Source organism: Acomys russatus, chromosome 27, assembly GCF_903995435.1.
Source record: "Acomys russatus chromosome 27, mAcoRus1.1, whole genome shotgun sequence".
Classification (NCBI taxonomy): Eukaryota; Metazoa; Chordata; class Mammalia; order Rodentia; family Muridae; genus Acomys; species Acomys russatus.
The window spans coordinates 36,299,826-36,323,525 of record NC_067163.1 but is presented as its reverse complement, the minus strand read 5'-3'; the positions used below and the strand labels follow the sequence as shown (position 1 = coordinate 36,323,525).

Genomic DNA, 23,700 nt, shown 5'->3' with positions numbered 1-23,700 from the left:
CCATGGCGTGGCTGACCATCCAGAGCCCAGTAGAAGAAGGGAAGAGGTCAAGGGTATAGAGTCAGCGATACATGGTTACATGTCTCATCTGACCCTGACTGGCTGCTTACCTCACAGCAGAGACAAGGATGGTGCCCAGCCCTTCACCGTGCTGCTAAGTGACAATGAGAAGTGGTCCTTATGTTCCATCACCGATAACTTAAATATGCCTTGTACACTTCCCCTAGAATTTATGTGATGGAGAAGTGGTAGAGTGTTTATTAGCTTGCTAACTGCTTATCTTCTGAAATAATGTGCTGTTTCTAGTTATTCACAAACATTTTAATGGCCACACTGATTTCTCTTGCAAGGTTAAAAAGCTGAAGAGAGAACTCTCCCAGATGAAGCAAGAACTTCTCTATAAACAGCAAGGCTTTGAAACACTGCAACAGTGAGTATTAAAATACTAAAGTTGACTTCACAGCAATTCAAAGCTCCCTAATAAAAAAAATAGATATACCAATTACATAAGAGATTTCTCAAAGAAGCATAGAAAGTAAAAGGCTTAAAGCCCTTGCCAAAAGTCCAAAAGCAATCAACTTAAAAAAAAAAAAAAAAAAAAAAAACTTGAAAAAAAATCTATACACTTTGAAAAGGTCTGAACTTTTTTTTAATCATTGAAGGTGAGCCAAGAAAACCAAAGAGAAAATTTTAACTTTGTGTCCTGGACCACTGCCAGCCTTCTTGAATACTGTGGCATAGGTCTGCCTTGATGGCTGGACTGGGCGGGCTGCATGTGAGAGGCTCCAAGCTCTCACTGACTCTATCCACCTTTCTGTCAGTCCCAGAGACCGTAAGGAGTCCAGCCTGGCGCCAGCTCCAGGGAGTCAGGGCAAGTCAGGCTCTGCAGAGGAGCCTGGCGCTCCCCACTTGGCTCATTCCTGCTGTTCCTTGCATTCCAATTCTAAATGGTGGTAGGTCAGTGGGCTAGCTTGAAGATAGGCCAGATTAAGGGGAAATGTGGGTAAGAATGTGAGTAACAAAGTTCTGGAAGAATCTGTGCCATCCCCAGCCTTCAGAAGCCTCTGTTTTCTCTACGGATGGAGCTCACACTAAACTATGCCAGACTCTCCTGAGACACTGCCTCCCACACTCACCAGTCCACAGATACCACGTGGAAAGGAAGAATCCTGTGGTTTTTCACAGCCATGTGGCCACAGAGAGCACCAGAGGTGGCCTCTAGCGATGTTCAGTGGCTTTGTGTGTCCTGCCTGGGCAGAATTGGGCGCCATCAGTTTCCTGTTCCGATAGGTTCCGTATTCTTGTCGGCAGTGTCCTCCGCAGCGTGTGAGCACTGCCAGGCTAACACAGGAGCCACCTATCTGCAAGTACCGAGCTCCGTTCCTTTGCCTAGGGAATCCCAGTCTGCCTTCTGCTCTTAGGGAATCCAGTGCCGTCCAAGGCACTATGCCCGTTACGGCTCGTGAGTCTCACGGGCCTACCATGAGCTGAGCATTCTGCATGCTGAGTGGTGCCTTGTAGCCAGTGGTGCTCACCCACTACTCCTGACCAGCGGTCAGACACCTGCTGTGGTTCAGCCTCCTTGCATCGTAGCATCAGGGCACTGGCACTCTTCAGGTAGGTCCAGCCTGGTGCTCCTCAACCCTGACTATTAGAGTAAGGAAGCCCAAGAGAGCCCTGTACAGGTCTCTACGCCAGGTGAATCTGATGGGCCAAGTACGTCTCCAGTTCAGACGTGTAGCAGCTTGAGCCGCTTGCAGGCTAGAATGTTCTAGATGTGTTGTTTAGTACTTGTGCCACAACATAAAAGCAGGACTGTTGCGGACAGGAGGAGATTAAACAGACTTAAAGAGTGCCTCAAAGTACTTAGCCACACGTTAGACATTTTAAGGCACGTGAAATTATAAGTCATGTCACCACCCAGGGCTAAAGGTTAGCCAAACCTGCTGTTTTGTTGTGCTGGTCTGACAATACGCTAGTGTTTCAAAGCAGTCGACTTGCAAACACTGCTCACAGGAATCTCAGGCATCTTTAAGACTCTGTCAGTAACATGCCATGAGAAAACAATAGACATTTGTGTAGAAGTCCAGGCTTCTCTTGGAAGGATCCAAGAACAGAAGGATACAGTGTCTAAGGACAGAGACTTCTCCATGTTGCTCTCAGGGATGGACAAGGCAAAGCTCTTCCTTCGCTGTTACCACCATTCGCTAAAATGCTGACCCATAGCTGGTGGGACCACAGACCAGACATAAAAAACCTCACCACTAATTCTATCTCTATCTATCTATCTATCTATCTATCTATCTATCGCTATGACAGGGAAAAATTAAGTAGAATCCCATTGCAGGTTTCTCATCTACCATTCCCTTCACCACAGAATGGGATATTTTTGTTGACTCTTGAATTATAATGTTATTTTTTCCCCTTGAGGCTTCATTTAATTTGGTACAACAATTTTATGCTGGGTTGAACAAATATCTTTCTGTCTGTGTTACTTGGCTTATGCCTGAACCTCAAATTTGACTGTGGCCTAAACAGGAGTGTGGCTTGCGTTTAGATGGATACCAGGAACACCCATGCTACCTCCCCAACTGGGAAATGATAGCAACACTTATCAAATCAAAGGCACATGTGGTCCCCATGAAAATTTGGCTCCAAGGCACATTTTCCCAAGAAAGCATGCAAGTGAAAAATCTCTTTCAGATAATAGAGTAAACATTTTAAACTATAAAAAAAGAAAATTAGGGGAAAATAAAGCTTCTTTTCACTCAAACATAGAAAAATAAAAGCATGATACTTCATTCTAAAAGCAGAAGGTGGTAAGCCTATGGCTGTATAACTAGAGCCACCCCAAAATTAATAAGCCTTCAAACTATGTTCATATTTTTGTAGTCAAGTCAAAAGAGAGAAGAAAGTGGGGAGTAAAGAGTAGAAGGTAAAAACGTGAAATTAAAAATGGAGATGAAAAATGAGGTAAAAAAGATGAGGGCAGTTTGAGGGAGGGCTCCATCTGGAGGAAGATAGCCAAGGAATTGCCATCAAAATGTGAAACTCTCATTTAATTTAAACTAGCAGGCAGTCTGGCCTAACTCCGCTTTTTATCTATAAACGGGGTAGTGCACTTCTGAATTAAAGGTATGTTTTACCATCACATCCTGAGGGTTTTCACAAGCAGGAAGAGGTTGCTCTGGCTTTGTTACCTTTTTCATGCAATCCTACTTTGTCTCCAGTTCCTGTTTGCTTGCTTTTAACATAAAGTGTGTTGCTTAAAAATGCCAAAACAGCATTTCTCTTAGTTAGTGAGCCTTCACGTGTATCAAGTTGATGGACATAATCCTTTAAGGAGCCAACGAATACTTTGATAATTCCATTTCCAAATAAGTGGAACTGAGCAACAGTCACAGTGTTGTCTGGATGAAAGATTCTAGATTAGTGTTTATAAGGTTCCTCAGTCAGGGTGTGGAATTGTCACCCTATTACCTCTTCTGTGTGGCTTAAGAGTTAAATTTGCATAAGCTTTCTGGCCTCATAGTTTTTCATTTGGAAAAAGTGACAATGGGATTTCCAAGCTCCACCTTCCTACCTTACACACATACACACACGTGTGTGTGTGTGTGTGTGTGTGTGTGTGTGTGTCTAATTCTGTGACTTTGTTGGCTGTACTTCATTATCAAATGACCTTATAATCAAGTTTATTTTGCTAGGCTTTTAAAGCTTAATTGCTTGTTCAGTAGCATAAAATATTTACTAAAAGAGTGCTTGGGGAACTGCACTATCTGCAGACTGTACTTGCTTGAGTTAACTTTGTTTGGCAAAGTGATTAAGATGGCACTGTGCTTTATTCAGATTGCACCTTTCACATTGAGAGTGCATATTAATTATTAAGTGGCTTAAACCAGATGGGCTTGGAGTCAGGCCACTTCTGATTTAGTGCCTGCCCTTTCTCTGGGGGTGGGGCCTGTTGATAAGTCCTAAAGCAGGTCTGAGAAGCTGTGTAGCACTAAGGCTGGTGGGCCAGAGGCTTAGCCATAGAGAACCCTGGACAGGGCCAGAACCGGAGAGAATAGGACGTTGATCATGAATAGAAACCCAACAATTTCTTAAAAAGAAGTAGGAAATGTGGTCGAGCCTTTCAAAAGGGACAATCTCCAAATCCTCCAGCCTGCAGTAATAACGATGTAAAATAAGGACGTCTGTGGGGACAGGGACAGATTAATTCACTGAGAGCTCTTTTTTCAGTACGCAGCGGCAAATGAGCACATCTGCCCATCTGCCTTGTTCCTAAGTCGGAGCCCATTCAGCAAGGCGAGATATTTCATCTCACTCCGTGGCTTTAATAGATACTTTGTATGTATTTGACAGAAATAAGAAACTGCAGAATCCAAATATGTAAGAGGTTCACCAGCACAAATAGGCATTTCTCAAGCACTCCCTGAAGCCTCGCCGTGCTGTCAGCGCCCTGCCCCTGCCTGCTGTTGCTCGGACAACAGCTGTGGTACTTCTGCTCCTACAATGTTGTCCCTGCCGCCATTCTTTCTTGACTCCCAGATAAGACTGAATGTGGTAAAGACTGGGTTCGGTCAGCATCAGGAGCACCCCAAAATGTGTTTGTGCTTGAAAGTGGCTAGAAATGCCGGACGTGGTGGCGCACGCCTTTAAGCCCAGCACTTGGGAGGCAGAGGCAGGCAGATCACTGTGAGTTCGAGGCCAGCCTGGTTTACAAAGTGAGTCCAGGACAGCCAAGGCTACACAGAGAGACCCTGTCTCAAATTCCCCCCCCCCAAAAGAAAGAAAGAAAAAATGGCTGGAAAGAGACAAGCTATGACGTAGATGATGGAGAAGTCAACCCCGGGGCTAAGGAGAAGCACTCAGTCTATGTAGTGCTGTGTGAGGGCGATTCTGCACAGTCAGCTGCTGAGGAAAGACCCCTGCGGCTCCCCTGCATTCACCTTTTTTATTAATTTCTTTTCCCTCACCTCCTCCTTTCTTAATAGAATTGATGAAAAGATGTCTGGCGGCCAGAGCGGGTATGAACTTAGTGAAGCCAAGGCCATCCTCACGGAACTGAAATCTATCAGAAAAGCCATCAGCTCAGGAGAAAAAGAAAAGCAAGATCTGATGCAGGTATGTGGTGGGACAGCTGCGTCTGTCTCCTGGGGCCCGTGAAGCATTCCACTCCTGCTGACCGTGCCCACCCAGGACTGGTACAGGCTCTGAGAGAGACGTGTGGAGAATGAGTTGCTTCCCACCTTCCCGTGTCCTTTGTGAAGGCTGGCCTCAGTCAGGTGTCCTTTCAGATTGAGTTGAATGGAGGCGGTAGAGCCTGGAGCCTATCCAAAGAGCTTGGCATCTGGGCTCACCCCTAAACACACTGGGTACACGGGAGTGGGTCACCATCATCAGTAGGCAGTGGTACAGGCTCTGCACCTGTCAGAGCATGGCCCCAGCTTAAGGGCTTCTCTCTTCTCTCCCTTCCCCTCTTCCTCATAATTACGAAAACATAAAGAGTTCAGCATCATCTAGTCGGGCACTAGCCTGCATCTTTGACTAGTGTCAGAGCCAGCGATAATGCTTGTGTTTTTAACATCACTTACACGTGATGTTCAGCTTCTGCATGTTGCTTCCCAAATGCTAGCTGAAAAAGATAAATATCCTTATATCCATGTGACTTTTTAATTTTTTGGAATTTCAAAATCACTTGCAAGAAGGGATCTGATGGAAAAGCCAATAATGATAAGGACGTGAAGTGTGGCTTGGTGCCAGGTCCTCTCCTGAGTGCCTCACTCGTGTGTGCTTCCCTTATCCTTCCTGAGCTGAGGTCGTGTGGGCCTCTTTTTATAGTGCATGAACTATAGCATAGGCAATCCAATAAGTTACTCAAGAGCACAGAGCCGGTAAGTAGTAAGATCGAGGGGCAAGGTCTGCTAGTGTTGGTATGTGTTATCTTTAAAACACACATATAACCACCTTAAACACATATATAGCACATGAAAAACATCACTGAACATGTCATTCTTGCTCTACAAATGTTCTGTTGACTAAACTGGTCATTTCTGAAGTGCACACAGTAGTGTCGTCATTGGAACCTAGAGCACATTTGCACTGGAGCCTGTAGCTGGTCCTACTGGAATCACCTTTGCTTCTTCTGTAAACTTTGGTCTCTTCTACAGATCGGGTTGAATTCTTTTTAGCTATTAAAGTACTTAGAAGAATTAATTTGTAGTTACTGAGGTCAACAATAGAACTAGACAGGAAATCAGGCATTGGCTGATTGATTTCAAACCCATTTGTGCATAGTAGCAAATATTTTACATAAAAATCCCGTAACTCAGCCGGACGTGGTGGCGCACGCCTTTAATCCCAGCACTCGGGAGGCAGAGGCAGGCGGATCACTGTGAGTTCGAGGCCAGCCTGGTCTGCAAAGTGAGTCCAGGATGGCCAAGGCTACACAGAGAAACCCTGTCTCGGAAAAACCAAAAAAAAAAAATCCCGTAAATCAATTATGTACACCTAAAAATAAGCACGCAGCCACGCAAAACCAATTCCACAGTAATATTCTTTCTCGTCATACTGCCACTGTGTTCCAAGTTTAGTTTCCAATATCTCATTTCTTTGAAACATATTAATCACAAGCCACCAAAGTGATTAACTATGTCATCATCAGAGGGAAGAAAAAAAGTATTGGTCTTTTCCATTTCAAGAGAAACAGAAAAGACTTTATCATGTCACCAAATGTTTCTTGGTTCTTTTCCATATATGCAACTTGCTGTGTCTGCGTGTGCTTTATCATGTGCACACATACATGTATATAATATGTCTGTCCTTGTGAACTGTGAGAATTAAATACTGGTTCTCTGGTATTTCCCTCCTCCCTCCCTCCCTCCCTCCCTCCCTCTCTCCCTCCCTCCCTCTCTCCCTCTCTCCCTCCCTCCTTCTCTCCATTTGTCCGTCCCTGCAACAAGATGTCCAACCATAGCCCAAACTGAGCTAGAACCTCCTAATCCTCCTTGCCAGGGCTGAGACAACATGTGTGCACGTCAGGTTTACATCTGTTATCTTAGCATGGAAATTCTAAACATCGGGTTAAATATGGTCCTTAGGTTAACAGCAATAGGTTGTTGTTGTTGTTTGTTTGTTCTTTACTTAGTGCTACTTTAGGGCTTCTTAAACAGCCGATTGGCTGAGATTTTCTTTTAGTGCCCTGTTTGTATATACCCTCCCTCCAGAATTAACCTAGTGTGCTCAGCCTCCGCGGCCATGAAAGACACGTTTACTTTGGATTCTCACTTTACTATGAGCTGTCACTGCCATAGGCAGTGCTGTGCTGTTGGCATGTAGATGGCCATGACTGAGGCCAGGCCACTCCCTAACAGCTTCTGGGGCTGTTTCCTAATCTGTACTATCAGTGTAATCACCTCTTGGGATTTGCCTAGATGTAAAATAGTATAGTTGTAGCTCTTTTCAAATAAGAAGATGCCTTACTATATATCTAAAATGAGAGGTCGCACTATAAATATTGCATGGTTCCATAATTCCTGTTATGTTAAGTGAGTAGTTCTGTATTAGTCTGTTCTGTGTAGCTATAGCTACTTTATAAAGAAAAGAGGCTTTTTAAGCTTATAGTGTCAGAGGCTGAAAGCCCAAGATTGTATGGTCTCATTTTTTTCCCCCAGAATTTTGTAAAGTCCTCATGTGGCTGGTATCACAACGACAGGTCTGCACCTTAAAGAGATTGCTGGTAAGACAGGGAGCCAGAGCAGTTCAGAGACCAAGCCTGCACTTTTTATAACAATGTGCTCTCTTGGGAATGAACAGGGTCATCTCAGAACTATGTGAATATTGTACTGACACCTCCTCTTACAGGCTCTGTCACATCTAAGCATCATTACATTGAGAACCTTCTATAGGGACTTCCCAGGGGTGGCATACAGACCATATTCAAACTATAGTAGATCCCTATTGACTTAAGAAAGTGTTTAAAAATAAGAATTGCACACACGATAGCATATTTGAGAACAAGACTAGAGAGATGGCTCGGTGGTTGAGTGCTCGCTACTCTTGCAGAGGACCCGAGTCCCTCCAATTCCAACACTGTATCAGGTGGTTCACAAACTGCCTGTAACTCCAGTTCCAGACCAGACACCCTCCTCACCTCCACGGGCCCCTGCACACATGTGGCTCTCACACACAGTACACGTACAGTAAATAAGTACAAAGATGGATTCTGGTGTCTGCAGGAGAAGTGGGCTGTCTGCTCAACATCTCTCACGTATTTCCAGAATCCCGTCCTTGTCCAAAATGTACGGAGAAAGTTCTTTCCGTTTAGTGACGCTGGAGAAAGGCTGCACTCCTGCACTTCAGACTCAGGAGATTCTGTGCTTCTTGACAGAGTCTTGCCAAGCTGCAGGAGCGCTTTCATTTGGATCAGAACATGGGCAGTTCCGAGCCAGATCTAAGATCGAGTCCTGTGAGCTCGCATCTCTCTCTGTCCAGACAGACCCTTGATGCTGGGTCACAGACGAGCATTTCTGGAGACGTAAGTGGCCAGAGGGCATCAGCCACCCCAGTGCTGTCTTCCGTGCCCTGAGGATGGGTAGGGGGCGGGGAGGAGGGGTGGCGGGGGAGGAATGGGCTTGATGGTGACAGGGGATGGGGTGGGGGATGGGGTTGGTAGTGACAAAGGATGGGGTGGGGGATGGGGTTGGTGGTGACGGGATGGGGGTACAGAGGACCAGAACAGGAGCTAGAGTGTGCATTCAGTATTTCATCCTCCAGATTCATTTTAAAAGTCACCTCCCTCAGCACTTGAGAGGCAGAGGCAGGTGGATCGCTGTGAGTTCGAGGCCAGCCTGGTCTACAAAGTGAGTCCAGGACAGCCAAGGCCACACAGAGAAACCCTGTCTCAAAAAAAAAAAAAAAAGCCACCTCATCTTTTCTGTCCAAGTGCAAAGTGCACAGTACTTTCTCTGGCTGCACATCTTTACAGATGCTACTGAGAAGCTAGAAAGGCCTCCAAGTTTAACTTCTCCCCAACTCAGTTCAGAGTCCTGTGAATCGGAGTCACTTCACATGAACAGTGAGGGGGGTGAGAAACAGAAAAGGTCCTTCTTAATGCTGACAAAGGGGCTGGAGGATGGTTCAGCCTTTAAGAGTGGATCTCGCTCTGTCGGGCCCCCAGCACCCCAGGCAGGCAGCTCGCAACCACATATGATGACTCCAACTCCAGGGGCTCTGACACCCTGATCTGGCCTCCACAGACACCCCGCACACGGGGCATAGACTTATACAGGCCACACATCGCTAGGCATGGTTTGGTTTTGTTGTTATTTTTGAAGAAATTGTTTTTATAAATTTGAAGCTGATTAAGTACTGTGAGTTATAGCTGACGTTTGAAAATATTTACTATGATCCGGATATCATTATTTTCCCTTCTCCTTCATGAAAACCCATTCCCAAATATTTACTTTTTGTTAGGTTCCCGGGTATATTTGTATCTCGTAAACGCGTGGGCTGTGGAAAATGAAGTAGGTGGATGCTGGCAGTAGGCCTTACCCATTTGAAAATCAATTCCTGGGGTTATTTAGTTTACATTTTGTGTAGATATGAGTTAAATGGTCCAAATGTTGCCTAAGAAACGAGCTCCACTCCACCAGTTCTGTTGACCTGTGCTCCCTTCATAAACTCTCAGATACCGCACACATTTACCTGAGATTTTTGTCTGGAATCAAAGCTGCTGGGAGAGTGGTGCTAAAGTCTTTCCAAGCAGATGAGCCTGACTTGAGGGAACCTTTCCCCTACAGAGTGAGTGCCTCTCAGCTGGTGCGTCCCCGTCCCCGTCCTGGTGTCACAGCCATTTTCGCCAGCTTTTCAATGACTCCAGCTTCCTAGAAACAAAAGCAGTGTACCTCACTCATCAGCAGAGCTCATTGACTTTTTCCTTCTGTTTTGACTAGGTTGGGGTGCGAGGCAGATCAAATCTAGCTGAAAAGGTCAGGCTCAGTCTCCAGTATGAAGGAGCTAAAAGAAGGTAAGGACCAGCAGGGTTCCGGCTAGGAGGCTAGTCTCCTTTCCAGGGTGAACCTTGGCTGCTGTGGTGGCACGTGACATGTGGCCACTCCCCTCCCAGTCTCACCAAGCCACCGTTGGTGCTTTAACCTGCAAAGGTTGCTTCCAGATCTCTCCCTGCAAAGCTGAAGAATAGGGAGAATTTTATTTTATTTTTAAATTTTTATTCATGTCAAGACAGGGTTTCTCCTGTGTAGCCCTGGCTATCCTGGAACGCGTTCTGTAGAGCAGGCTGGCCATGAAGTCAAAGATCTGACTGCCTCCGCCTCCCAAGTGCTGGGATCAAAGGCGTGTGCCACCATGCCTGACTTGAAAGGGGAATTTAATGAGGTGTGTGTGTGTGTGTGTGTGTGTGTGTGTGTGTGTGTGTGTGTGTGTGTGTGTGTGTGTGTAAAGGTTTCACCTCCCTTCTGGGAAAAAGGTATTGAGCTTGTATAATACTTATAATGGAGAGTGAGATGGTTGATTTCTCAGACCAAAACCCTTCGCAGTGGCCTGGGCTGCACCTCTGCCAGGAGGTACCTCTGATCAGCTTTGTCCCGGAGGCCTCCGACTGTTTCCTGGAAGATGCTGCTTCTGTTCCCACTACAGGCCAGGGAAGGAGGCTGGGAATCTCTCCTTTACCTCATAAGCTCTTACTAACCCTCATGGTCTTGTGCTTTTAAATCTGTGACTGCTGGGATACGGTGCAAGAGCCCACATGGTCCTGACACAGCAGGTCCATGCTACAGCGCACCCTACTTGCTGCATTCCGATACCACTGATTTCATCATTTCTCTTTTAAGAGTTTACAAATGCCACTGAGTCATCATTTAGGAGACATTAGGAGCAACTGCACTGTTGCCACACAGAAGACCAAGGACTTCATCTTGTTCCTCCTGCTCTGACCGTGGGACCCTCCCAGTGTGCTGGGCCTCCTACCACGTGGAGGGCCTTCGGCCATTCGGATGTGTCCATCATTCCTGGGGGCCATGCAGTTGACTGTAGGTCTTAGAGTGGAGTGAACATCACTACACTGTTTGCCTCTGCGTTTGCCAGGGTTCCAGTAGTGCTTGGCTCTTTAGTTTGCTGAACAGAAACCCAAGCTTTAGTCCACAAATGATTAGCCAAATGACCTTGTACGGCCCCCTTGGTCATTCCAAGCCGCGTTTAACTCGGCTCATTTTAATGTCTTTAAACTTGCCCTGATAGACTTTAAATGTCTTGAGGGTAGGAAAAGTTTTTATTTTGTGTTCTCTTTTTTCCGGGAGCAGAACTGGGGCCCTGCCTTCGGTAGGTTTTGAGGGTTGGTCTTCTGTGGAAGCCTGGTGACATGCCAGCCGCTGCTGGGTGACAAGTTCAGGGGTTCTCTTGCTGTGAGCAGTCCAACCCTTTAACAGTCAGAGCTCCTTGGCTCTGCCATGGACAAAGCCCAAGACTTACGTCTGGTTTTCTGAAGGCTAACGGCCAGGACTCAGCACTAAAGAGGACCCAACCTTGAACCATGGCTTCTTGTGGACTTGACCTTGCTGCCTGTGGGTCACCTGGAGCTTTCCCTCTATGGGGACTGACTGTAACCGTTGATTTCCTCCAGAGCTCACGGGATACTTCCCTTGCCACTTCCTGGAAGTCCATCCACAGTGTCCCTGTCAGATCTGTGCCCCCTTTCCAAAGTAAAACCCGGCATCTACCTAATCCCGTGCCCTCAAGCACTAAGCTGACACCTTTCCTGCCTGCACTGTGCTGTTGCTCCCAGCTGCTGGCTGCCTTGACCACATCAAAACTTAGGCCATTGCTTCTTGGCCATTTGGCTGCACCGGTGTTATTTGGAATTGATTTTAGGGTTGCTGGTGACCCTCGAGGGATCTTTGCCTGTCTTGAAAATGCATTTTCTGCCAGGCGTGGTGGCACACATCTTTAATCCCAGCACTTGGGAGGCAGAAGCAGGCAGATCCCTGTAAGTTCCAGGCTACACTGAGAAACTCTGTCTCAAAAAACAGAAGAAAAAAAAAAAAATAGTAAGTTTTCCTCCTCGATTCTTAGCAAAGGCAAAGGTGAGTTACACTTCCTCCAGCTTTTGTTTTATATGCTCAATGAAGCTAATAATATCGTGCTTGTTTAGCAATTTGGTGATTACCTTTCCACTGCATTGAGGTGGTTGTTTATGGATTTGTGGTGAAAGCTGAAGAGCAGCCAATGCCTCATCTGTTGTAAGTGCAGACAGGAGGTGGGAAGAGACGCGCACACGGCACAACTCCTATATAAGGTGGCTTGCTTCTTTGTTTTTTCAAGACAGGGTTTCTCTGTTTGTATTCCTGGTTTTCCTGGATTCACTTTGTAGATCAGACTGGCCTCAAATTCACAGTGATCCACCTGCCTCTGCCTCCCTGAGTGCTGGGATTAAAGGTGTGTGCCACTGCACCCAGTTTAGCTTTCTTTCTTTCTTTTTTTTTGTCTAAGGCACCACGGGCGCAGACCTACTTTGCATCTTTGTTTTGAGTTGTTTTTTCGTAATAGTTTCTTCCTTCAAAATAGGGGTGGGGTCCCCTTTTCTGTTTTTCATATGGGCTGCCCAGTAGCCAAAGCAACCATCCCTCGGTCTATGCAGGGACATGGCTCTCTTGCGTTGGTGCCACTTACGTCCATAGTTTATCTGCATCTTGCACCTCATGGCCATGGAGCCGTCTGTGTCATCCTGTGGTCATCCAGGTGACCTGCACAGTGCAGCCGGACAACCCATTCATTCCAGAGACTGCTGTGTGGGGAGTTCTGTAGACAGGGTCATCTGTGACTGGACTCTGGACATAAGGAAGCCCTCAGCCAGGCAAGCCTGTGGCACTAGAGGCTCTCCTGTGCTCCTTCCTCTCTTCTCCCTCCATGCGTCCCTCCTTCACATCGTGGTTGCCACACCAGCTGCTGCTCCTTTGCTGGTTAAGGTCCACCGTGCCTGCTCCTGTGCAGCCAAATAACCAGATGCTCCCGGATGTGGGTCAGAAGCCAGAACACTGAGGTAGTACAGGACTGCTCCATAGCTAGAGCTTACTTACCATGAAGAGGCCCCAGTGGAGGGAGATTTCCCAGGGTGAAGCTTGAGGAAAGTGGCTGCCGTTATCCTCGGTGATGTGAAACCTTAATGAATTGATTTGGCTTTAATATGAATTGACCAAGGCTCTGATCCTTTCTCATTTCTTCTTTCTATGACCTGTTAATACCTCAATTTCTACCCAGCTCTGGGAAGTGCCATTTATGTGGGCCATAGAAGCTTTACCCAGAAAACTCTAATCTACAACACTGGCTTCTTTGTTTTGTTTTCTTTTGTTTTGTTTTTCGAGACAGAGTTTCTCTTGTAGTCCTGACTGTCCTGGACTCGCTTTGTAGACCAGGCTGGCCTCGAACTCACAGAGAGCCGTCTGCTTCTAACCTCCCGAGTGCTGAGATTAAAGGCGAGTGCCACCACCACCCCTCAGTTTGTTTCTTAATGGAAGCTTCTAGGTAACCCTCCCATGTCACACACAGACACACACAGACACACACACACAGACACACACACACAGACACACACACACACACACACACACACCAGGGATACCTGCCTGTGGCTCTCTGCCTTACATGCTTCTGTCCCCTGACCTGGAGTGCACTGTTGCTCATCTCTGGGAAGACATAGATTGCATTTGCAGCCAAGCACCTGGCCTTGTATTCTCCTTTCCTGGGAGTCGTGAATGTTTGTGTCCTCTGTCTTTTAGCATGGCTAACTTGAAAGTCGAGCTGTCAAAGCTGGACAGCGAGGCCTGGCCTGGGGCCCTGGATGTGGAGAAGGAGAAGCTGACGCTGCTACATGAGAAAGAAGAGCTTTTGAAAGAGCTGCAGTTCATCACCCCACAGAGACGCACGCAGGACGAGCTGCAGCGCCTGGAAGCAGAGCGCCAGCGCCTGGAGGAGGAGCTGATGTCTGCGCGGGGCGTGCCGAGCAGGGCCCTGACCGAGAGGTTTGTTTTCTCCTGGGGACAGGGTGACTTGAGCTTGTGGTTGTGTCTTACTGGTGACACGTCCCCGGGTTTGGAAAACGCACTAGTGTCTGTCGTTAGAGAACTCAGAAACAGCGCACGAGAATTTTCTTTTTGCAGAGCAATAAAGTATGCGCTCCTGTGCCCCGAGTATCAGTTCTTCTGTGTCTGTTGGGAATGTGAGCGTGCTCGGGGCAGATGCTGAATAACTAAGGGATGCTGACATAGAGTCAGGACTGCGGTACATCACTGAGCGGCTCCGTAGCGGACAGCGAGCCTGCCTGCTCTTGTTTTCTGTACTGACAAGAAGTCATATGTTTATTGCAGCTGGCTTGCCTTATCAGTCACGAAATGTCCCCTGCATGTGGCTTGTCGACCATTCTGAGCAATTGTTTGACTTTTCTGTGGGAAGGTGTGAGTTGTTATTCCAAATTATCCAGTGCCACAAACAGACGGGCCGGAATGTTCATCAGATAACACGCGTACCCCTTGCATGCCAGCATACCTGAAACAGAGCCCAGTGCCAAGACACTGCTGGCCGCCGTGGCCCTTCAGATCCCGTGCCTGACAAAGACCAGCTCTAGCGGAGCAGTGTCTGGCCCAGAGTGAATCCACGTGACCTGGAAATAAATTTAAACACCCCTCCGGAACCTAGCTCCTTTTCTTTTTAAATTCTTGGCCTCTTGCCTTCTAATCCCCGTTTCTCAGTGAGTGTCTAGATTTTTAAACAACAAAGCATTTGAAAGTGTGGGGACAATGGGATGGAGAGGAAAATGCTGCTCCTCATTAGGCCTTCTCATGTGCATGATTTGAGTTTAGCCATTTGGGGGAGCCATTTGATGCAGACACCATGCACACGTACCCCAATCTGCAGACCGTGGCCTCATGCCCACTTCCTGTCCTCCTTTCCTCTGTTGTCTCTGTCTCGTGCTGATAGGAGTTAGCTTAAGGTGTGAGGAGGGACCCAGGAAAATCAGCACCAACAGGCACAGAAGCAGATACACTCACCAGGGCATGTCATGAAGCAGGTGGCCTCCATGGGCTTGCTGTGTGAAACAGCACTTACTAAATACCAAGCCTTGTCCCCTTGTCCCAGGAAGTTGGTTCCAGGACCCCTCCTGACACCCACGCCATAATTCCCCTGTACAAATTGTGCAGTGTTAACAGAAACCTCACATGTCCTCTCATAGGCTTTGAACACCTTCTAGCTTACTTAGAATTCCTAATACAATGTAAATGCTTTGGAAATGCTGTGGATAGCTTAGGGAAAAACAGAGGCACGGTAAAGGTCCAGATGTGGTCAGTGCATACTCAGCATTTTCCCTGAGCACTTTGATCTGTGCTTGGCTGAATCCTTGCTTATAGAAGCAGGGGTGTGGAGACTCCCCGGTGTTCACACTCATCCAACCTGGAAAGGCCTTGTCGTTCTCCTTAGCTTTGTACTGGGAGAGGGGGGGCTTGTTCCCGCTATCAGCATTTACAGGCATGGCACCCTGCTTGTCGTTTTTATCGGGAATGGCTTGCTTTTGCTTGCAGACACGTAGTGACTGTCACATTTCTAGCGGCAGGTTGGGGCTGAGCAGACGCTCCAGAGTCCTTGCATAAATAGTGCTAATATTTAGTGAGAGGCAGCCATGGGGTGTGTGTGTAGCTTTCCTCGCCTGCACAGCCTGTCTGCCATAGACTAGACAGTGACAGGAAGGGATGTGCCTGTGCAGTATGCTGACTTTCTGCGTCCTTCGGAAGGAAAGCCACTTGGCATGCCAAGTAAGTGCATACAAATTTCCTCTTAGTCTCTGTGGTCAAGGGCAAATCCTCATCGTTATGCTGCAGTGCAGGCCGGGGAGGGAAGGAACTCAGATGTTCCTGTTTGACCAACTTAGCTCCACTGTTTTTGCTCACGGGTCCTTTTCACCTTTCCTAAAGAGCCTTGTGCGGCAGCAAGCCCTAGACCAGGTCCTCGCGCCACAAGCAGATGCAGCACAGCAGGCCCGGCTCTCCTCGGAAATGCCTCTGTCCTCCGCCCCATCGCACTCCGTCATCTCTTCCTATTCTGTATCCCTCATCCTTGCTTCCTACTATATATATTTATTTTTGCACGTTGCTTCCATCCAGCTGTCCTCGAACCTTGGTAAGCAAGAGCCTTCTTCTCCAAGCCACATCTCCTCAGTGGTAGAGCAGGTAGGTGGTGGCTAGAAACACCCAAGGAAGGAGAATTCGCAGTCTCATCATCAAGCACATAGTCAGCACCAGACCCTCACTTTGTTCCTGGTGTTGACACCATCACCAAAGAAAGCGCCTTGTTGCTTTGCTTTAAGATTCCCTGTCTCCCTTCCTTTTGTGGGTTCCTCATTATTTCAGGAGTGGAGTGACTCAAACTGTGCTCTCAGGACACTAAATGCACATGAATCCCCAACCAACCATCCTGTGTATCCTCGGGATCCCTGTTTCTGCTGCCACTGTGTAACACCAGCAGTGAGCCCATAGCAGTGACTGAGATCGCCCCCTAGTGGTAATAAAGCATATCTGCATAAACCAGAGATGTTCATTGTGGGAGATCATCAGGCCGAAGGAGACACTGCTCTCCCTGCCCGTGCCCTTTCATACTCTCACTCACAGCGCTGGCACTCCTTAAGCTGTGGTTTCCTGTAGCTCACAGATCTTTGCTGCTTCCTAAAACTCCCAGTGGATCGCCTAGAAAGCGCCCGTGTGCCTGGATTACATAAGTGGTTTTGCTAAAGCATCCGAAGATTATTTAAAACAAGTGGGCAGGGTGTGAGTGCCATTTGTTTTATTTTATTTTAATGTAAAAGAGGCTTCTTTCCTGTGTGAATGCTTTCCCAGGTGCAGAGTTGTGAGCTCAGACACAGTGCTCTTCTCTCTCTCTCCAGTGCTGAGGTAGAGACACAAAGATGATGGTCTGATATGTTGCTAAGGGCAGCCTGAAGGGTAATTAAGAGAAACAGGTATGGGAGGCTCTTTCAGGGGCCAGGGTGAAAAGGCCCTTTCTTGCTGAGGTGACTAGAAGGGCAGGGCTGGCGAGGAGCTGGGAGAGCCAGGCTTAGAAAGAGGACTATGTTCATAATCCCCTAGGCGTGGAGACCCCATCACCTAGGACGGACACTTAATGTCTGAGGAACACTTCCAGCCCAGCTACCCTCAACCAGCAAGGCTTGATGATTACACTAAAGGCACAAAATGCTGCCCCAGCACAGGGTCCCTGTGGTTGTCCACAGTTCCTTTACCGCTTTTCTGGTGACGCCAGCAAGAAGTTTGTGTAGAGGAGCGAGGAAGAGCCAGTGCCTGCCTTCCGAGATCTCAGCCTCATTTGGGGGAAGCAAGCCCACAGAAGCGGGGGCCTCGGGGATGCTGTAGACTGTGAACTGTGTGCTCTGTGCGCATGAGGACTTGACCTAGGCAGCCAGTCTAGGCAATCCATAAGCATCAGGTTCAGTGACGTCAGTGTCTCAAAGGTAAGGTAGGGGCTGGAGAGATGGCTCAGTGGTTCAGAGCACTCGCTTTTCTTACAGAGGGCCTATTCCTCTTTACAGTTCCTAGTGCCTACATGGTGGCTCACATCTGCCTGTGACTCCAGACCAGAGAGATCTGACATGCTCTTCTGCCCTCTGCAGGCAATATATGCAGGCAAGGCACCCATGCATATAAACATAAAAAGTAAAAATGTATCTCCAAAGACTACACACACACACACACACACACACACACACACACACACACACACACACACATACATACACACATGTCAAGCATTGAAAGTTGAGAGGCAGCCTGCAGGATCTGACACAGCAGCTCCTGAGCATCAGAAGGCCCTGAGAACGTGAGGAAACGCTGTGTATTAATAAACATGATACTGACTGTGTGTTTTAGCAGCGTTTGGGGCTTTTTCCAGACCTTTGCGCCTTCCAATACAGTTCATCTCTATGGCAAATTTTCTTTCTGATGGAATTGGTTTGTTTGAGAGATTTCAAAACACAGACTGCTCTTCTTAAAAATGCACTTGCAGAAATACTAAAAGAATTGATCGTGCCAGTATTGTAGAAAAATGGCAAGAATTACTTTTTAATTGTAATATCTAATGGGAACTCTGTTGTAGAGCCATCAAAGGTATAGGTACCTATAAATAAACAAGTACATCTCCTTATGACCCAAGACATGCAGAAAAGTTCAAAGAGGTTGGAAATCAGGGAGATTTTATTTTTCTCCAAACCAGTGTGGCCCATTGTGCACACCACCCACCACCTTGCAGGGCTGTGCACAAGTGCCATGGCTCTGTGACCTTACTCTGTTAGATCCCTTTAACTGCCTTATCAGGTAGGCACAGGAGGATCACAATCACCATTCACAGAGGAGAAAGTGAGTCGCTTGCCAGAGGGCATGGGGGGGGGGTGCACAGAGGGGCCTCACAAGCTACAAATCCCAGAAGAGGCACCAGGGCACTGGCCTCCTTGGATGACGTCTCAAGGCCCAGCCAATGCAGCCCTAGGCTTTTCCTTGGATGCCTGACCTGTTTTGAAACAGTTTGTTTCAAGATAAAATTCTACAGTGCTCTCTACCTGTATGATAATCTGCTCCGGGTGATGGGACAGGATAGAGCTCAGAAGGCAAAGCACTTGGACTTCTTGCTGAGACTAATGGCCAGCTCAGCCCACAGCAGCACTATGGTCCGGTCTCTCTCAACTGCCAAACCTCCCAGGAAGTTGGCCCTGGAGTTTTCATCAATAAGCGCTATTTTACAGCCACGCTTGCTAAATTCAGTTCTAAGGTGGCCTGTCACACTCCTTGTCATTGTTACCTGCTGCTGTTCTGCAAACCAGAAGCCAGCGGGCTGTCTCCTAAGATTCCCCCGCCTTGGCTGAGGCTTTTGCTGTGGTCGCTATCTCAGTACTTTTCTGTGACTTGGGCCAGATCATTTACTGACTTGAGGAAAGTTTATGCTGTCAGCACTGTAAGGTTTCCCTAGCTTCGGGACCGGACCTAACCCTCCAGCCTCATTGACCGCGGCTGTAAAGCTTTGCCCATTCTCTTCCTGTCTGTTGTTTTGAGTTCATCCAGACACGCCCCCGCCCCCCTTTCACATGGTTCTGGGATATTGAGCTTTTCTGTTGTTTAGTTTGGGTTTCTACATATCATTTGAAAGTTAATTTTTTTTTTCTCCCAGATTGAAATTGGAAGAGAAAAGAAAAGAGCTGCTACAGAAACTTGAAGAAACGACTAAACTAACTACTTACTTGTATTCACAACTTAAAAGGTAAGCTTGTTGGCTCCTTGACGGGAAATGGCCTCCCCACCACCGTGGCCTGTCCTGGTTCCTCTTGGTTTTTAGCTGCTTAAAGGTAAACAAGTCATGCCCGTACAATTGATGCTTGAGTTTCCAATTTTAGAAATGCCATTTTCCCTATAACTCCCTACTTCAAGTTTGGAATGCATTTTGAAATATCCTACAGAAAGAGGGTTGCTGTGTCTGTCACGAAAACTTGAGAGAAAACCATATTGCTGCCGCCATTATCCTCTTACCTAGGGGAATGGAGGAGGCCCTCTGTGAGATAGCTGCCTGGGACTTTCTCACACTGATTAGCATACCCACGCCCATGCTTATTAGCATATCCACGCCCATACCCAGGAGTGAGCCCAGGGGTCTGTCACCTGAAGTCTTTGTAAGTAGCCTTTTCCTCCTAGCCACAGTAGCTACACTGACATTTCCTGTCTGTCCATTTCAGTCTTTTTAAAGTATCCAGTGCTGTGAATGGTTCTGCACGTTGACATGCAAACGGGCTTTTGGCTTGGTTTTTTATTTAAACTTTTGCAAAAGGCATGTTATTGGGGCTGGGGGCAGTAATCTTCCTACATAGCCCTGGCTTGGCCTGGAACACACTATGTAGACCAGACTAGACCTGCACTCACAGAGATCCCCCTGTTTCTGCATCCTAGGTGCTGAGATTAAAGGGCTGCACCGCTTTACCCGCCTGTATCATTAAAAAAATTAATGGTTAACTCATTTATGCATTTGTTTTGGAGACAGCATCTCTCTGTGTAATCCTGGCCATCCTAGAGCTGGCTATCTGGATGAGGCTGGCCTCGAACTCACAGAGATCCTTTTGCCTCTGCCTCTAAAGTTCTGGGATTGAAGGCATTCACCACCACCACCCCCAACACACCCCCCCCGCCACCGTCAGCGGTATAACATGTATCATTTTACAAGATCAGAATTGCTAAAGTGTGTGTGTGGAGAGCAAGGTTGGTAATGGTAGAGAGTGCACAGGGACATCCTTGACCCAGCAGTGAGTTCCCCTGCCCAGGCCTCACCAGTTCCCTTCCCTTCCCCAGTGAGTCTGAAGGAGCCAGCAGGGACTGTGGCTGTGCTCCCTGTGGTGTGCAGGGTTTACTGTGTGCTTTTCTCCTCCCAGCCTCTCCTCCAGCACACTGTCCATGTCATCCGGGAGCAGTCTGGGCTCGCTGGCCTCCAGTCGGGGCTCTCTGAACACCTCCAGCAGAGGGTCTCTCAACTCCCTCAGTTCCAGTGAACTCTATTATAGCAGCCAGGGAGACCAGATGGACCCAGATTATCAGTATAAACTGGACTTCCTTCTTCAAGAGAAGGGCGGCTACATTCCTTCCGGACCCATCACCACCATCCACGAAAACGAGGTGGTCAAGACCCCCAGCCAGCCTGGCCAGAGCGGACTCTGTGGGGTGGCAGCCGCAGCGACCAGCCACACTCCCCCGCTGACGGAGGCCTCCAAGTCTGTGACATCCCTCTCCTCCAGGTCCTCCCTCTCCTCCTTGTCCCCTCCCGGCTCTCCTCTGGTCTTGGAGAGCACGTTCCCGGGGTCTTCTCACGACACCCCTCTGCACCAGTTCACTGCTGACTTTGAGGACTGTGAACTGAGCGGCCACTTTGCTGACCTCGGCCTCGGTGAAAACCAGATCCTGCCGGATTCAGACCCGGGAGGAGCATCCCAGTCTCTCCTCGAGGATAAAGACCTTGACGAGTGCACTGGGGACCTGCTGTGTGGAGGAACACCAGGTAAGGGAGGCTGTGCTTTCCCGTGTGCCCCTGAGCCATGTTAGGAAGCATTCCCTGGCTTTTTTTTTTTTTTTTTTTCATATAAAAAAAGTGTATGGTTCCCTTCTTCCTTCTCCGGGGTATTCATTTAAGGAGTATTTATCCCATACCTAGACTTTCTTCTCTGTCAAATGAAAGTTGCCATCCCAGACAGGGGCCTATATGTATAGCTCAGTGATAGCTTGCCTAGCGTGTGCAAGGCTCTGGGTTCAGTACCCCAGTGCCACAAAATAAACACAGGGACTGAGGAGGCAATGCCAGTCTATGAAGTGCTTGGCAGGCAAGTCTGAAGATCTGACTTCCGAGCTCCATCACCAGTCGCCATGGCAACTCACACCTGTATGCCCAGATAGGGAGGCCAAGGTGGGAGAAACACCAGGACTTCCTGGCACCACACGGTCAGTGAGTGACTGTCCCCAAAGTTAAGGTTGAGAGTGAACTGAAGAAGACACCTAGTGTCGGCCGTCAACCTAGACACACAAGCTTACGTGTTTACAAGCACCCGTGCACACAGACATGCCCAGCACATACTCAGAACATACTGCCTCCCTACTTAGCAGACTCGACCCTCGGTGCTGATCTGTAGTCCAGGGGTCCTCGGCGGGAGGTAGATGCCTAGGAGGTATTTTTGTGAGTAGCCCACTCTTCCACCTGGATTCTGGTTCAGAAATAGCAAAGAGATGAGGACTTTCTCATTAAAACTGACCTGACACAGATGAAAACAAAGTCAATTAGCATATTGGCTGGCTAGCACGGAGGTTTCGTGTTTAGCTTGCTTGGGGAGTTCTATATAAACGGTGGATGGCGGATTCCCCTTCTTGCCCCAGTTACTCCGGCGGCTGCAGCCCCGTGTCCGGCATTGCTCTGCCATCTGCTGGCCACTCTCCCAGCTGCAGCTTTGCCGACGGCAAGCTGAGGTCTCAGGAAGGAGCGAGCTTTGGTCTTTTAACGTCGCTTTCCTCTGCGTTGTGGAAGCGTTCCGGTGTACAGAGCAGATGGCACCCTTGTTTTCCAGCGCTGCCCTGCGTTCTAAGGATGGCCCATTCTATAGCTTGAAGCACACGAACGTTCCTGCCCCTGGCAGGAAGTCCTGTTCAGTCAGCATGTGTCAGCTTGTCCCACCATGGAGAGAGGAACAGCCTTTGTAGGACCCTGTCCTTGCAGTTTTAGAAGCATTATTTGTTTGCTTTTGTATGCACAGGTGTTGGAATTCTCAGTAGTAATTGATTGGCCGGTTGAAAGCTCTAAAGATGAATACAGCTGGCTTTGGGGGTTTCCAATACGGAACGCTGAAGTGCTATATGGGCCAGTGCATGAGACCTTCCTGTGCCTTGTCGCCCTCTTCAGAGAGGTGCCAACATTACAGGCCATGCCACGCAGCTACCCACTTCACAGCGTGACACTCCTTGAGCATTGACAACTGATTTTGCCCTTTATTTATTGGGGATGTTCTCTATAGTCCGCACGTCTCAATATCCCATCAGCATGGTGAGCCCAGGACATGACGGGAGCTGCTTGAAAGGGGGAAGAGTCCCAAAAAACGCTAGCCCAAGGGCCATCATCTGCCAATATGGAGGCCCCTGAGCCAGTGACACAGGCATGATGGCTCAACTGCTGCCAAGTTCCTAACACTTGAGCTTGCTACCAGCTCTGATGATGACTTGGTTGTGGCTGGAGACAGGTGCCTGAGGAAAAAGTTCCCACAATGTTTTGGTTTTTTTGTTGTTTTTGTTTTTACTTTTAAATGTTACACAGCACAAAGGCACCCTAGGCACAGCTGCTCAGTGGCGCTACTGCACCATCTGAAGACCCAGGTTCCATCTCTGCTACCTCAGGGACTGTCACTTGAAAAAATGTGCACAAGGGCTTTGTTTGCAGTGAGCTTTCAGTTTCCTGTCTTAAAGCAGCAGGGGGCATGCATTTCAACCACCACGGTGCCAATGCTATCCAAGGGATATCTAATAATCTCGTAAAGGGAGGGGCCGCGTGGAAGGACACTGTTCCTGTCTTGACATCCGGGGCCTTATACAGGTGAAGCCAACTCCATTTTATGGCCAGTTTGCTCCTCCGCACCAATCCCCACTGGATGACAGCCGCCGAGGTGGAATGACTACTAAGTCTTCCCACAGCCGGCCTCCGTCATTGTCAAAGTCAGTTTTCAGACTGCTGTGGTTATTCCTGAGGGTAATCAATAAATCATGTCATCACCTTCACCCCTGACAAAGTGGGGGGTGGGGGTGGGCAAAGAGAAGGCACATCATCGTCAAGGAGAAAGCATTCTCACTGCCAAAAATAAAAGAGAGAGTGCAGCAATCAATCCTGTAATCTGAAGCCTTAAAACTTAAACATCTTAACAGGATGTAAAGTCACGACTCAGAGGGGGCCGGATGCATGCCAACATGGCTCCTCTGGCTCACTCACTGGAGGATGAAAGAAACTCCGGGGGGCATTCGGCTTATTACAGTACAGAGCACAGCTTTAAATGAATGCACCTCGCTCCCTGCAGGGTGCTGGCATATGAAATATGGGTTAGAGATAAAAGCGCTAAGTGGTAGCTGCTGCTAA

At 48.0% G+C, this 23,700-nt stretch overlaps 1 protein-coding gene across 1 annotated transcript in view; it reads left to right on the top strand.

The window, feature by feature from the left end:
• Nucleotides 1-23,700, top strand: part of Wwc2 (WW and C2 domain containing 2) — a 166,319-nt gene that overhangs the window by 107,982 nt on the left and 34,637 nt on the right. The window contains 7 exon segments of the mRNA XM_051169994.1: nt 351-430; nt 4,995-5,124; nt 8,390-8,536; nt 9,954-10,027; nt 13,791-14,033; nt 19,231-19,320; nt 20,477-21,096. Of these exon segments, the coding sequence (XP_051025951.1) occupies nt 351-430; nt 4,995-5,124; nt 8,390-8,536; nt 9,954-10,027; nt 13,791-14,033; nt 19,231-19,320; nt 20,477-21,096 (1,384 nt within the window).